Source organism: Nematolebias whitei, chromosome 1 (genome assembly GCF_014905685.2).
Source record: "Nematolebias whitei isolate Nwh7 chromosome 1, NemWhi1, whole genome shotgun sequence".
NCBI lineage: Eukaryota > Metazoa > Chordata > Actinopteri > Cyprinodontiformes > Rivulidae > Nematolebias > Nematolebias whitei.
In genome coordinates this window covers 41,890,532-41,905,690 of record NC_056498.1, presented here as the reverse complement: position 1 = coordinate 41,905,690, position 15,159 = coordinate 41,890,532, and the positions used below count along the sequence as shown (strand labels likewise).

Here is a 15,159-nt window from a genome sequence, read left to right as displayed (position 1 = left end):
CTTCCTGAGGGTCATCAGTGACTTTGTCTCCCTCCTGAGGGTCATCAAGGTCTTTGGCTCCCTCCTGAGGGTCATCAGGGACTTTGGCTCCCTCCTGAGGGTCATTAGGGCCTTTGTCTGCTTCGTGAGGGTCATCAGGGCCTTTGTCTCTTCCTGAGGGTCATCAGGGTCTTTGTCCCTTCTTGAGGGTCATCAGGGTCTTTGTCGCCTTCCTGAAGGTCATTATCGGGGTCTTTGTCTCCTTCCTGAGGGTCATCTAGCTCTTTGTCTCCTTACCTGTATTGGCATGATGTAAGCTCTGTGTCATGGCGATAAAATAGATTCTGTTTAACTCCACTCTGCTTTGGAACAAATAACTGTTCTCTATTTTGACAAAAACTCCAGTTTCAACTGGAGTTTGAAGAATTTCTTTGTCCTTCTCAGAGTCAGAGAAACCTGAGGAGCTGAGGGTGGAACAGGAAGGAGACCCACTCCGATAGACCAGGCTAAGGTTCAAAATTTAGATTTGACACATCTGAGACCTTCTGAGGGACATCACAGGAAACAGACTGTTTCACCAGGAGCTCTGCAGACAGGTCACATGATCAGACACCAAGTCACATGATCAGGGACCAGGTCACATGACCCCACAGTGTTTGATGGTGGTAGTTTCTGACGGGAGGTGAGGCGGGTTGCTCTGAAACACACACAGCCTCAGTTCCTGTGTGTGAATTAATCTGTGTGAGTTAATGTGTTCAACACCAGAGGATCGTAGATACCCCCATCCTCACTATTATCATGGTTACCTTGCACCCATCGCACCAAATCCTCCACTGTTGCCATGGATACCCCATCCTACTCTTCTTCAACATAATCATGTTTTTATTTCTGTTCGTTGTTCACTGTCTGAAAACAAACTTCAATTTTTATAATAAAACTGATTAAAAACCACCAAACTGTTTGATTTATTCTGTCTGCTCCGGGGTCCACCAACAGTCAGGACAATGTCGGACCAGTCCATCACCTAAAACTAAGGGTCATGGTGGACCAGTTCATCACCTGAGACTGACTCCTTCCTCCACTCTTACAGGTCATTCTCTGTTCCTCTTTTGGAAACAGGTGTTGACTACAGCCATTTCCATTCTCTTGGTAAAATCCACCACCATCTGTCCTTCCTGGTTTCATTCCTTGACACCAAACCAACCCATCACTTCCTCATCCTCCGTTTCCTTCACCAACATGTCCATTCAGGTCTGCTCCGATCGCCACTCCCTGGGAATATTTTTATCACTTCATTCAGATCTTTCCAAAATTTATCTTTCTCTACGTCACATCCAACCTGTGGAGCATAACCACTGACAACAGGGAGCGTGTGGAATCTGCCCAACAGCAACAACCCGAGGTGCATGTGGCATGGACTACACAGCATCACAGACTACAAGGGAAGGAACAGGTCTGTGGAGCTGTCCAGTGCATCGTTTACGGACAAGCTCAACACCTTCCAGTTTGGTGCAAACAACACCATATACGTCACCAGACCACAGTGAGACGGACGTTCAAGAAGGTAAACCTTTGCAAGGCACCAGGGCCTGATGGCATCCCAGGACGGGTGCTGAGAGTGCGCTGACCAACTCACCAAGGTGTTTACCAACATCTTTAACCTGTCTCTGAGTTGGTGTGTGCCCACCATCTTCAAGACCTCCACACGTCCGCATCCCAAAGACCTTTGCAGCATCCTGCCTTAATGACTCGGCCCATAGCACTCATCTATTATCATGAAGTGCTTTGACAAAATTATCAAGACTCCCATCTATGTCCCTTCCTGACACCTGGCCTGGACCCCCTACAGTTCACATAGTAAACGGGTCTATAGATGCCATTTAGCAGTTCACACCTCCTTCAGCCATCTGGAGAAGGTAAACATCTATGTGAGAATGCTCTTCATTGTCTACAGCTCAGCATTCAGCACCATAATCCCCTCCAAGCTGGTCTCAAGTTCACCACACTGGGCCTGGAGAAGTCATTCTGTTGCTGGATACTGGGCTTCCTCGCCAACAGACCACAGACAGTGTCACCTCTCCTCCACACTGGTACACCTCAGGGCTGTGTCCTCAGTTCAGTCTTGTACTTTCTATTTACACATGACTGTACCACCAAGCACAGCTCTAACATCATCCTCAAGTATGCTGATGACGCCACCATCCTGGGCCTCATCATCAACAACGACGAGAGTGCCTACAGAGACGAGGTGAAATCACTGACCGGCTGGTGTCAGGAAAATAGACTCTGAATGTCAGCAAAACAAAGGAGATGATAGTGGACTTCAGGAAACGACATGGAGGTCAGCACTCCACCATCAACATAAACAATGTTGAGGTGGAGCAGGTCAGCTGTTTCAAGTTCCACGGTGTTCACATTATTGGGGATCTGTCCTGGACTTTACATACAAACACTGTGGTCAAGAAAGCCCAACAAAGACTTTACTTCCTAAGAAGACTAAAGAAGTTTGGTACAAACACCAGCATCCTCACCAACTTTTATAGGTGCACCATTGAGAGCCTGCTGACAGGCTGCATCACAGGATGGTACTGGAACTGCACCAGTCAGTCAGAAAGCTCTACAGAGGGTGGTGCAAACAGCAGAGGACATCACTGGTAGCGGTCTCCAAACCATCCAGGACATCTACCACAGCCAATGTCCGCGGAAAACAGCATCATTAAGGACCACACCCACCCAGCACAAGGACTCTTCTATCTACTTCCCTCAGGCAGACAATACACAAGTCTGTCATTGCATACAAAAAGACTCAAGACTGTTGAACTCTTGATAAATAATACTGAACTATTAACATCAAGCCACATCTGTGATACCTACAGTAATATGACTAATATTAGCTGTGACAGCTAATCTGTTTAGTGCTGCTGCACCTTACCATCACAATTCATCTCAGTGTTACTCACTACCTGTGCAGTATTTATGTTCATTGTTTATCAGGTACATTTAAGCTAATATTACTACTTGTGAAATACTTATTTCTTATACTTATGGGGTGGCTATGGCTGAGTGGTTAGAGCAGTCGTCCTCTAATACAAGAGTCGGGGGTTCGATTCCACCAGCAGTCACATGCCGAAGTGTCCCTGGGCAAGACACCAAACCCCTCACTGTCTCTGATGTGTGTCCCATCAGTGTATGAATGTGATAAAGCTCTGATTAATCTGTGTAGAGATCTAGTATAGAGCTGTATGAATGGGTAAATGATGCCACAGATTGTTGTAAAGAGCTTTGAGTATCTTGATCAGATAGAAAGGAGCTGTACAGTCCATTTACCATTTATACTAATTCATCCTACTTATATTCTACCATGTTGTTGTTTACTATATTTCTTTTGGATCTTGTAAATATATTTCTTTTTCACTTTTGATGTAAATCACATTTTCTGGATGATTGTTTCCTCAGGTATCAGATGCTGTGCAGCTGGAAGGATTTTTACTGAAACTTTTTTTGTTTTGGACATTTGTTATGATGCGTAACCATGGCAACAAGGCAGTTTTCTACAACCAACAGCTGATTAACATCGCAAAAGCTCAAATAATATCTCAGCTACAGCCCCAAATCTTAAATGAGTTGAAAAGGATGTTCTGTGGATGCATTCTCATCTACCTGCCAGCTGTGCTCGAGTGTCTGACCACTGAGATCCTGGAACTAGCAGGAAACACGGCTCATGACAGCAGAAGGACAGGATCGTCCCTCAGCACCTACAGTTGGCTGTCCGCAGTGACGAGGAGCTCGGCAGACTGCTGGGAGGAGTGGCCATCGCGCTGGGAGGAGTTCTGCTCGGCATTAAGGCGGTCCTACAGCCCGGGGGAACCGAGAGGCCAGCCGAGTCTGGGTGACGGATCGGACGGCATCTGCACCCAGTTTCTTAGGATCCACTGTGGGATGGACCTTTACAAGAGATCCTTCCTGTCTACAGCATCAGTATCTATAACATCTCTTAATGAAACGAGGATAACGAGTTACAACAACAAATAATTTCCCTTTGGGATTAATAAAGTATTTTTAAATTGAATTGAATTGAATTGGTACTTTATTTTGTACCCTTATTGCATGCTTTAGTATTTCTTGTTTTTATAGCGAGTCAAATCGGTTCTTCTCATCCTGAACATTCTTTGCATTGTTGACCTTGTGTTAACCTGCATATGACAAATAAACAACATTTAGCATCAGACCTTCTACTTCTACCTTCAGACACATCACCCTATCTGACACTCTTTTCACCTCTACTACATTCTTTACCAACTCCTCCTTCAGGACCACCCCTACTCCATTCCTCTTTCTATCCACACCATGGTAAAACAGTTTGAACCCTGCTCCAGTGCTGCGAGCCTTGCTGCCCTTCCACTTGGTCTCTTGGACACATAAAACATCTACCTTCCTTCTCAGCATCATGTCAGCCAGCTCTCTACCTTTGCCTGTCATTGTCTCCACATTTAGAGTTGCAACCCTCAGTCCTACATTCTTCACTTTCCTCTTCTCCTCTGTCTCCTGACACGTTTCCCTCCTCGTGGTCTTCGACTAACAGTAGCACAATTTCTGCTGACACCCTGTTTGTCAACAGCACCGATGGAGGTCGCTGTTAACCCGGGTTTCGACCGATCCGGTATAATTTCACCTTGATGAACTCGCATTATGGTTTTGGTCAAAGTATTTTATGTCAGATGCCCTTCCTGACACACCATTTACCCGGACTTGGCACCAGAACCAGAGATAGACTGGCTGGTGCCCCCTAGTGGCTGGTTTAATTTAAGTGAAGTGAACGACTCAAAATAAGTAATAATTAGTCGAGCATTAATCAATAACCCTGACTGAAAGAAATCAGCTACTCCTCCAACGTGACCTGTTGTTCTAGGGACATGAACATGGTTTCCCCTTCCCTTAAACCCCCCCCAATCTTTCTATGTTGTTTTCAGACCACCACCTGGACTCCCAGCGGATGGACGACGACTTACGACTAAACATGTCGTCGCTGGTCAGGTTGAAACTTTACTACATGAGCCACACAGTTTTATTTATTTTCCTGTTCAATATCTTAAAATTTTATTGTTTTGTAAACATACAATCACAAACAACTGAAGCATGACATCATACAGCGGGACCATCTGATTGGTTGGCCAGTCTTTAAAGGAAGGTGATTGGTGAGAAACACACATTACATTAACAAAGGGGCGTGTCCACGTGATACAAGAGTGATCGAGTGTTTGTTATTCCGTGCTCATGGTACACAAAGTATCAGAAAACAGAAAGTTGGGATGACTCATTTACTAAATAATTAACTAACTCATCTAAACTAACTCATCTGCTGCTTTTCTAATTAAAACCTAATCAGCTGCAGGCACAAAGGTAACAGAAACATCAGTTGATCAAAAAAAGGTTAAAAGCACACGTTGTCATGGTTACTCAAGCTGCAGTCTGATTGGTTGTACACTATTCTGTTTCCATGACAACAAACAAGGAGACAACAGTTTCCGACCTGTTGTCTGAACTAGTTTGTGTTTCTCTGACCTGGCTTTGATTCAGTTTCAAAACCAGTTCTTGACTTGATTCTGTTCTAATGTTCAACTTTTATTTTTATTTATTATTTTATTGATCTTGTTTCTAATTTCATCTGTGTTGTAGATTTTATCAGTTTTTTGTTTGTTTGTTTGTTTTAAAGTAAAATTTCCAGGTTGTGAACAGTATTTGAGGACACAACAAGGGTTAACTGGTTTCTGTTGTCTCTTTGTCCCTGAACTGTTCGTTTTTATTTGTTACAAATAAAAATACAAACTCCCCCAAAACAAATAAATTCCCTGTCCAGCTTCATAAACCCTTTACTGACAGGTTGCATGATGCGTTCACTGACATTTCATGAAACGTTGACTTAATGTGTCATATCTTCACCTACCTGCTTCATGATGCGTTCACTGACCAGATTCATGATTCGTTTATGCATCCAGACAGTTAACGTATTACAAACCTAGTTAGTGAAGGCGTCACGGACCTGGCTGATAAACAGTTTTTTAAGGTTTTAATAAGGAAACAAAGTAAAACAACCAAGGATCAAAGGTTTGAGTAAAGAAACGAGGATGGAACATCAAAACAGAGAAACTGAGGACGGTGCAGCTTTAACTAAATCGTGTTACTGAGTTCATTAGTCGTTGATTCGTAGCTTGAAGGACACTCGTCCTGCAAACTTGTCCCTCTCACTTCCGGCCAGCAGAGTGTTGGAGATCACTTTACACTCCATGTTGATGTCGGTGTTCAGCGTGGCGTTCAGGAACTTTATGGCCACTAGAGGCTGAGTGTAGTTCACCTGAGATACAGAAGAAATCACCCGTCAGTTAGACTTGCATTCAGGCCCAAAAGAATCCGATTCGACCCGGTTCCAGCCCGTAGTCATCATTTCTGAACCCCACCCGCCCCAAATTCATGTCAGGTGGGGTCAGCTTAAGGCTCGGGTTAGAAATGACATCTCTATCGTGGATACAGGAGGTTGAAATGAAAATAGTCCATGCTCAATAATCCAGGTATACAATCCAACAATTTTCAGTCAGGTCATCTGGACAGTTTCTTTTTTTGCTGAAACGTTTCATCTTTCATCCAGAAGGCTTCATCAGTCAAGAAAACACACAACACAAAACTGATTCTTCCCCTTAGCACCAACATAACTGGTTTGTTCCACTTTGGAGTAAGCTGTTTGGGGGAAGAATCAGTTTTGTGTTGTGTGTTTCCTTGACTGATGAAGCCTTCTGGATGAAAGGTGAAACGTTTCAGCAAAAAAAGAAACTGTCCACATGACCTGACTGAAAATTGTTGAGGTTGAAATGAGTTTCCTCTGCAGGGTAGCTGGACTCTCCCTTAGAGATAAGGTGAGAAGTTCAGTTATCAGGAGAGACTCGGAGTAGAACCGCTGCTCCTCCACATCGAAAGGAGCCAGTTGAGGTGCTTCGGGCATAACCGACAGGGAGGAGACCCTGGGGAAGACCCAGGACACGCTGGAGAGACTATGCCTCTCGGTTGGTCTGGGAACACCTTGGAGTCCTCCCAGAAGAGCTGGAAGAGGCTGTGGAGAGAGATGTCTGGACCTCCCTGCTCAAGATGCTGCCCCTGAGACCGGACTTTGGAATAAGAGGAAGAGGATGGATGTACAATTTATAACGTATGGGGATGTTTTTGCACAGTGCCCTGAGATGACTTTAGTTGTTAATTGGCATTATATAAATTAAATTAAATTCAGTTTATTTATAAAGCGCCAAATCACAACAAAGTTGTCTCAGGGCACTTTACAGGAACATTCACATAAAAAACAATTAGTAAAGTTCTCTATCTAAGGAATCCAGCAGACAAGTTGAATCTTGGCTTCGTTGCAGTCTCCCATCCTGAGCAAGCACAATGGAGACAGTGGAAAGAAAAACTCCCTTTAACAGGAAGAAACCTCCAGCAGAACCAGCTCAGGACAAGAGACCATCTGCTTTGACCTTTGAGAGGACAGGAAGGAGAGACAGACGAACACAGAATGGTAGGTCCATTCTATAAACCTGTATGGTCTGAAGACAGCAATGAGTTTGATGTCCCTCATCCGGATGTGGATTACTGAGGCCTCATCCTGTAGCCAGGCCTGGAGGAGGAGCTGATTGGCAAGCACCTGGCGACCCTGGCCTCTACCCAAGGGGCCCAGTCGGACTCAGCTTGAATGAGTTAAATAGTTTTGCCTCGCTGTCGGGTGCATGGTGAGCTTAAGGAAGGGGCCTTTGTGCTCTGGCTTAAGAAAACTGGCTCTTGGGACATGAAATGTGACCTCTCTGGTGAGGAATGAACCTGTGGTTGTACGTGTGGTTGAGAGGTACCAATGAAATGTAGTCGGCCTCACCTGGACACACTACATGGCTTTGGAACCAGTCTTCCTGAGAGTGGCTGGACCTTATTCCACTTTGAAGTTGCCCATGATAAGAGGCATTGGGCTAGTGTGGGCCTACTTATAGCACCCAGCTTGGCGTCTGTGTGTTGGAATTTTTCCCTGTAGACGAGGAGGTAGTTTCCCTGTGCCTTTGGGTGCGGGGTATAGACTCCGACTTTTGTTTGTGCCAATGAGCCAAACATCAGTTTGGAGTACCCAGCCTTCTTGGAGTCCTTAGCGGTGGTGGTGCTGGAAGCAGGGTGCTGCTATTCTGCTGGGGCACTTCAAGCTGAAGAAGTCCTATCAGACCTTGTTAGCTGGTAGGGCTCCAGAGGCAGCTGAGAGGTATAAGCATATTGGAGTTCAGTATAGACTTTTGATTGGTATTATAAAGCATGTGGCAAACCATCAGTCTGAGCTGGGGAAGAAGGACTTTACCAACACTGTGTATGATGAAGGTGGGGTGCTGTAGACCTTAACCAGTAATGTCATCAGATGGTAGGAGAAATATGTCAAGGACCTTCTCAGTCCCATCAGCACATCTTTCATGGAGGAAGCTGGATCGAGGTCATTGGGTTTTGTCCGGTTGGCATGGTGCCATGACCTCCAGCTCTTAATGGAGCGGTTCACTGCCGACTGGGAAAAGGATCAGCGCCTTCAAATCTGAGACCATGGTCCTCACAAATAAAAGAGTGGACTGCCCTGGGCCTTCTTGCTCAAGCTGCTGCCCCTGCGACATGACTTCAGACCAAGATGAAGATTATGGATGGACGGATAAATAAACTGACATGGATTGAATTGTATACTGAGTTACCTGAGCTTTTTTTCCGTAGTATGGGTAGTACATCAGGTTAAAGGTTCCATTCATGGGATAATAATCCAGAGGTCCAATCTTCTCACTGTCTTCTTTCTGCACACAAACACACTGATCAATACCTCTGACCCGATCAGAGATCAGTGCAGAACATCACGATGTTCTCTATGCTGAGCTTCTGTTTTTATTTGATTATCTTCCAGGATAGGGAAGCGAAGTACAGAGGTTAGTTGGCAAATGGAAAGGTGAAGCACCCGCTCTGGACCCCTGAACAAGGCCCTTAACCTTAAGTAACCCCCCGCCCCGCAATCTGCTCCCCCGAGTGCCCTTGAAAGCACCCTCCACACAGAGGACTGTGGTAGCTCAGTGGTCTGTGGTTGCATCAGGAAGTGTATCTTTGTACAAGTTAGTTTTTTGTGGCGACCCCTGACAAAGGGAGCAGCTGGAAAAAAAAAATCTTCAGTGGTTCCCATTAGGGGGCCTGACTTCTTTAGGTGGTGGTAAAGAGCTCATGGGGACGAGTCTTTAATTACACACAGTCTGTATTTCTTGCATAAAAGTAGTAATTTATTATACAACTAAACCAGCCAAACTAAACCAGAGTTCATCTAAGTGACACCATACCAGATCGGTCGAAACCCGGGTTAACAACGATCGCCACTGGTGCTGTTGACAAACAGGATGCCAGCAGAAATTGTGCTACTGTTAGTTGAAGACCACGAGGAGGGAAACGTGTCAGGAGACAGAGAAGAGGAAAGTGAAGAATGTAGGACTGAGGGTTGCAACTCTAAATGTGGGGACAATGACAGGCAAAGGTAGAGAGCTGGCTGACATGATGCTGAGAAGGAAGGTAGATGTTTTATGTGTCCAAGAGACCAAGTGGAAGGGCAGCAAGGCTCACAGCATTGGAGCAGGGTTCAAACAGTTTTACCATGGTGTGGATAGAAAGAGAAATGGAGTAGGGGTGATCCTGAAGGAGGAGTTGGTAAAGAATGTAGTAGAGGTGAAGAGAGTGTCAGATAGAGTGATGTGTCTGAAGGTAGAAGTAGAAGGTCTGATGCTAAACATCTTCAGTGGTTATGCTCCACAGGTTGGATGTGATGAGGAGAAAGATACATTTTGTAAAGATCTGGATGAAATGATAGAGAGTATTCCCAGGGAGGAGACAGTGGTGATGGGAGCAGACCTGAATGGATATTTTGGTGAAGGAAACAGAGGATGAGGAAGTGATGGGTAGGTTTGGTGTCAAGGAAAGAAACCAGGAAGGACAGATGGTGGTGGATTTCACCAAGAGAATGGAAATGGCTGTAGTCAACACCTATTTCCAAAAGAGGGAGGAGCATAGAGTGACCTATAAGAGTGGAGGAAGGAGTACGCAGGTCGACTACATTCTGTGTAGTCTGGTGATGGACCGACTAACAGATGAGGTCAGGCAAGAATCCCCGTGGACGATGATGTTTGCAGATGACATTGTGATCTGTGGTGAGAACAGGGAACAGGTGGAAGAGAACTTGGGGAGGTGGAGGTATGCAAGACAGAGTACGTGTGTGAATGAGAGGGAGGAGGTGAAACAGTGAGGCTACAAGGAGCAGAGGTCACAAAGGTGCAGGACTTCAAGGACTTGGGGTCCACGGTCCAGGAACATGGGGAGTGTGATGAAGAGGAGAAGAAGAGAGTCCAGGCAGGATGGAGTGATGGAGAAAAGTTTCAGGAGTGATTTGTGACAAAAGGGTGTCAGCAAAGGTCAAAGAAAAAGTTTACAAGACAGTGGTGAGAGCAGCTATGTTGTATGTTCTGGAGACAGAGACATGGACAAAAAGACAGGAGACAGAACTGGAAGTGGCAGAAATGAAGATGTTGAGGTTCTTCTTAGGAGAGATAAGGATGGAGAAGATCAGGAATGAGATCATCAGAGGTACAGCACAGGTTGAACAACTGGGAGATAAAGTTAGAGAGGACACACTGAGAGGGTTTGGACATGTCCAGAGGAGGGACAGTGGTTTGGACATGTTCAGAGGAGGGACAGTGGTTTGGACATGTCCAGAGGAGGGACAGTGGTTTGGACATGTCCAGAGGAGGGACAGTGGTTTGGACATGTCCAGAAGAGGGACAGTGTTATATACCATACCAGCTTTCTTTATAGAGCACTTTAAATACTGATAGGACCAAAGTGCTGTACACATAATAAAACAATCATAATCAATAAAATAATAAATCAAATAATTGAAAGTCAACAATCACAGATGGTGTCAAAGCTCATGGAGAAGAGACGGGTTTCAAGAAGGTATTTAAGACAGATAATGAAGAGGCTTGTGTGATGTCCAAGCAGCCAGTGCAGCCAGGCTAAACCAGCAGATGTGGTCAAACTTCCAGTTAAAGGCGTGCAGCAGCATCCTGCACCCTCTGAAGGTGACACTGATTCCTTTATAAAGTGCGTTACAGTAATCCAGCCGAGTGGTCACAAAGGCCTGGATTACTGTTTCGAAATGCTGTTGAAAAATAATCTGCTTTACTTTGGCCAGCTGCCTCAAATGGAAAAAACAACAAAAAACTAGATTTAACAACTGCTCTGATGTGACTTTCTAATTTTAGTCCAGCAGCGACTTTGACCCTTAAGTTTGTACCAGTTGGCCTGAAGTACTGGGCCAAGGAACCAACATCGACCAACATATGTTGATAGAAGGATGTTAGAGATGCAGCAAAGAGGAGATGTAGGGCTGCACCGACTGCAGTTTTCTGGCCGATTTCTAAGAAGTCTGACCTGCCGATTCCGATTTAGTTTTATAAGCGACACTGTCGGGTGTTAAAGGTCACAATGCACCTTCAACTTTCAGTCTTATTTTATTGAAAACATGCCCTTGAACAACATCCTAGAAACAATGCAAACTTTTTTAACTGGCCATGAGGTAGAGCTCTGAAATATAAATGAAGTTCAGACAATTGTTGTTAAAACTAAAAAAAAATCGGTAAAATCGGTTTCTCGTGCAAGTATCGGCCGATTTCCGATTTCCCAAAATTAAGGAAATCGGGGCCGATAAATCAGTGCACCCTTAGAGATATATGGATGCAGTTAGAGAGGACATGGAGGTAGTTGGAGTGAGGACAGAGGACACAGGACAGATGAAGGAGGACTCGCTGTGGAGACATCTGAAGAGGGAAAAGCCGAAAGAAGAAGAAGAATTTATTCTGCAACACTTAATGTGTTTCCATGTTTTCTGTTCTACTTTCAGCGTTGACCCTACGTGTCCTTTGTGGAAAATAAGGATTGTTGAAAATGTTAAGACGAGGACGTGTCCTGATTTAAACAAGCCACAGCTCAGGGTTAGAGAGATGATTGACAGGGAGGTGTCATGCAGATACAGCGTGCAGCAGTAACTGACGTCGAGCTTTGACAGCAAACTGAGTTTGGGAAGCGCTGATCAGAAAATCATGAACTGCTTTTAGGTTTATTAGTTTTTGTTCCACAGCTCCTACCGACTCATCGGTGTCCAGGTTGTAGAGCTGAAGACTGATGCATAATGTAAAGATGGACACATGTGGACAAGATATAAGACAAAGACAGACTCAGACATGTGGACAGACTGAATGGCTGTTCTGGCAGATGTAAAGAGACTGACTCGGACCTTGGCTCCACAGGTGACATAAGGAGACTGTCCATCTTTCCCAGGTAGCATCCCGATCACCTGCGGACAGACAAACAAGGTAAGACGTCTCAGACTGATGCTTCTCTGCAGCATCCCCATCAGGAAACATCTAAACTACCAACTGTAATACAGTTGTGAAAAAAGAAAGTCAGTTTTCCTTCAGTCCTAGAGTTTTACACACCAGGACTTCATACGACTGGTCTGGAAGTTTATCCCATTATATGGGAGTGAAAAATCAGTTCCAGTCCCTGATCCAGCAGTTTGTACAACCTCCTTTTGCACCAGTAACTCTCAGTACTGGTTACCTGTTGGACTTTATCAATCTCTCACGTGGCTGTGGAAGAATTTTGTCTCGCTCTTTTTTCCATCATTGCTTCACTGAAGTTTCTGCTCAGGTCTCCAAAGGTCTCACCACAGCAACACTTCAGTCAGGTTGAGGTTCTGGACTCTGACTGGACTGTTGCAACTCCTTGGACCTGGTCTTTCTGACCCATTCTGCTGTAGATCAGTGGCTGTGTTTGAGATCATGGTCCTGTTGGACCAGTTTTACCATTATTCAAGGAGGGAGCTCCGCCCTGTCAACAGAACAGACAGGCCAGACTGAGATGTTTGGACATGTCCAGAGGAGGGACAGTGGTTTGGACATGTCCAGAGGAGGGACAGTGATTTGGACATGTCCAGAGGATTTAGAATCTGGTAGAGACCAGGTCCGTTTTGATTAAATCCTGATACGTGAGACTCTAGGACCAGGTCTGTGGTAGCTCAGTCCTAAGCACCGTGGTCACGTAACCCTGAGGTTGCGAGTTCGAGCCCAGTTTGCATCTTTAAGGTGATCTGGTGTGAACAAAGCCAAATCTTTCATGTGAGTTCACTTGCAGTGGTGACCCCTGCAGGACGGAGCAGCTGAAAGAAAAGCAACAACAAAAGAAGAACGTTCTTCTTCCTGTGACTAATGGTCACACGTCCTGCTGGCGGTGTTCAGTCTGTAGACTGTGTGAGGTCAGAGGTCAACATACCCGGTTCAGTTTGAGAAGGATGCAGGGCTGGCCTCTGCTGTAACCATAGAAACGGTCCGCCATCCCAGAACACTCCCCCAACATGGTGCGGTTGAACTGACAGGAGCGCTTGGGATTGTTCCTCACCTTCAGAAGAACAGAAACAGGCTCGGGTAGGAGGAGGTGACACACCTGAGAGTTCAGGTACACAGTAAATACTTATAATACCTGTGTGTGTGTGTGTGTGTGTGTGTGTGTGTGTGTGTGTGCACCTTTGCATGTGTTACTTTGAAAGGCCCATTTATTTTACCACCACATGCTTTACTGTGAGACTCACTGTCAGGGAAATATTTAAGTAAAGGTCATGGAGTTTATCAGTAACTGATGTTAAATGAATGAGTTGGAGAGTTGTTTTGCCTGAACAGAGAGGAGCCTGCAGGTGCTCGGACCCTGTGCACCTGCAGGCTCCAAGGTCTTCGCAGACTGAGGTCATCACTGTGTGACAGTCATTATTAACAGCACTTCTTTAAATGGTCCGTGGCAGACCTCACAACTGGAGCTTCAACGTAACATCTGTGTAAGCGTGTGCGTGAACTCTGACCCCTGCATGTAAACCACATAAAATCTTCTCGTGTCCTCAGTGTCTCTTATTTTCAATAAGTAGATGATGAAACCCTCAACACCCTCAGCACTGGCTCTCCTCAGGGCTGTGTGCTGAGCCCCCTCCTGTTTACTCTGCTCACGTATGATTGTGCAGCTACTCATCCAGGCTGTCACATTGTAAAGTTTGCAGATGATACAGATGTGGTGGGATGCATCACAAACAATGATGAGTCCAGCTACAGGCAGGAGGTGGAACACCTGGAGAGCTGGTGCCGGAAGAACAACCTTCAAATCAATGTGAAGAAGACGAAGGAGATGGTCGTGGACTTCAGAAGGAACAAACACACCTACACCACCTAAACTTAGGAGGATCTGGGGTGGAAGTGGTCTCCAGCTACAAGTACTTGGGTGTGCACCTGAACAACAACCTCAGCTGGAGCAACAACACCACCAGCCTGATGAAGAAAGCTCATCAGAGACTCCACTTCCTCAGGCAGCTGAGACGAGCTGGTCTGAGAAGCTCTAACACACAGAGAGCAGACAACGAGGTGTTTCCACCGACTGAAAGCCAAAACCATCGCCAGCGAAAACAAGATTGAAGATTTTAACGGTGGACCATCGTGGCGTCTCAGATTCATGATCAGTGACTTTTCCTGGTATAGGTACTGTTTTTATTTATTAATTTTATTTTTTAACCAGCCGTGTTACCGGAACTGTTCAAAAAACAAACAAACAAACATTTACTGTACGTATTTGTGTTACCGGTGCATATTTAATTAAAAGTGTAAAAAATCTTTCTGTGTACATATTTCATGTTACAACATGGACACCCGTGGTTTATAGATGTACAAACTTTTATATTTTAATTTAGTGGGCGTGGCTTTTACTCAGGTGCACTCAGTAGCCCTGAAATTATAGTAGGTGATGTCAAATATCTGAGTTTTCCTCCCAAGTGATGTTAGGCTGGAGGAGGATGGACAGTAATGAGGGTGTTGCTACGGTCAGCCGTAGTAAAAGAGTTGAGTAGAAAGGCAAAGCTGCTGATCTTCTGGTCCGTTTACGTTCTAAACCTCAGCTATGGTCATGAGTTATAATAAAAAGAACCAGATCCTGGATCCAAGCAGCTGAAATGAGCTTCCTTCATAGGGTGGGGGGTCTCAACCTTAGAGACTGGGTTGGAGCTTCGAC

General features: G+C 45.2%; 1 protein-coding gene across 1 annotated transcript in view; it reads right to left on the bottom strand.

The window, feature by feature from the left end:
• Positions 1 to 5,048: 5,048 nt before the first annotated feature.
• atp1b2a (ATPase Na+/K+ transporting subunit beta 2a) overlaps positions 5,049 to 15,159 on the bottom strand; it is a gene marked incomplete at its 5' end in the record, with an annotated part of 11,832 nt that continues 1,721 nt past the window's right edge. Inside the window, 4 exon segments of the mRNA XM_037677335.1 lie at positions 5,049 to 6,331; positions 8,730 to 8,825; positions 12,353 to 12,412; positions 13,390 to 13,515. Coding sequence (XP_037533263.1) covers positions 6,170 to 6,331; positions 8,730 to 8,825; positions 12,353 to 12,412; positions 13,390 to 13,515 — 444 coding nt within the window.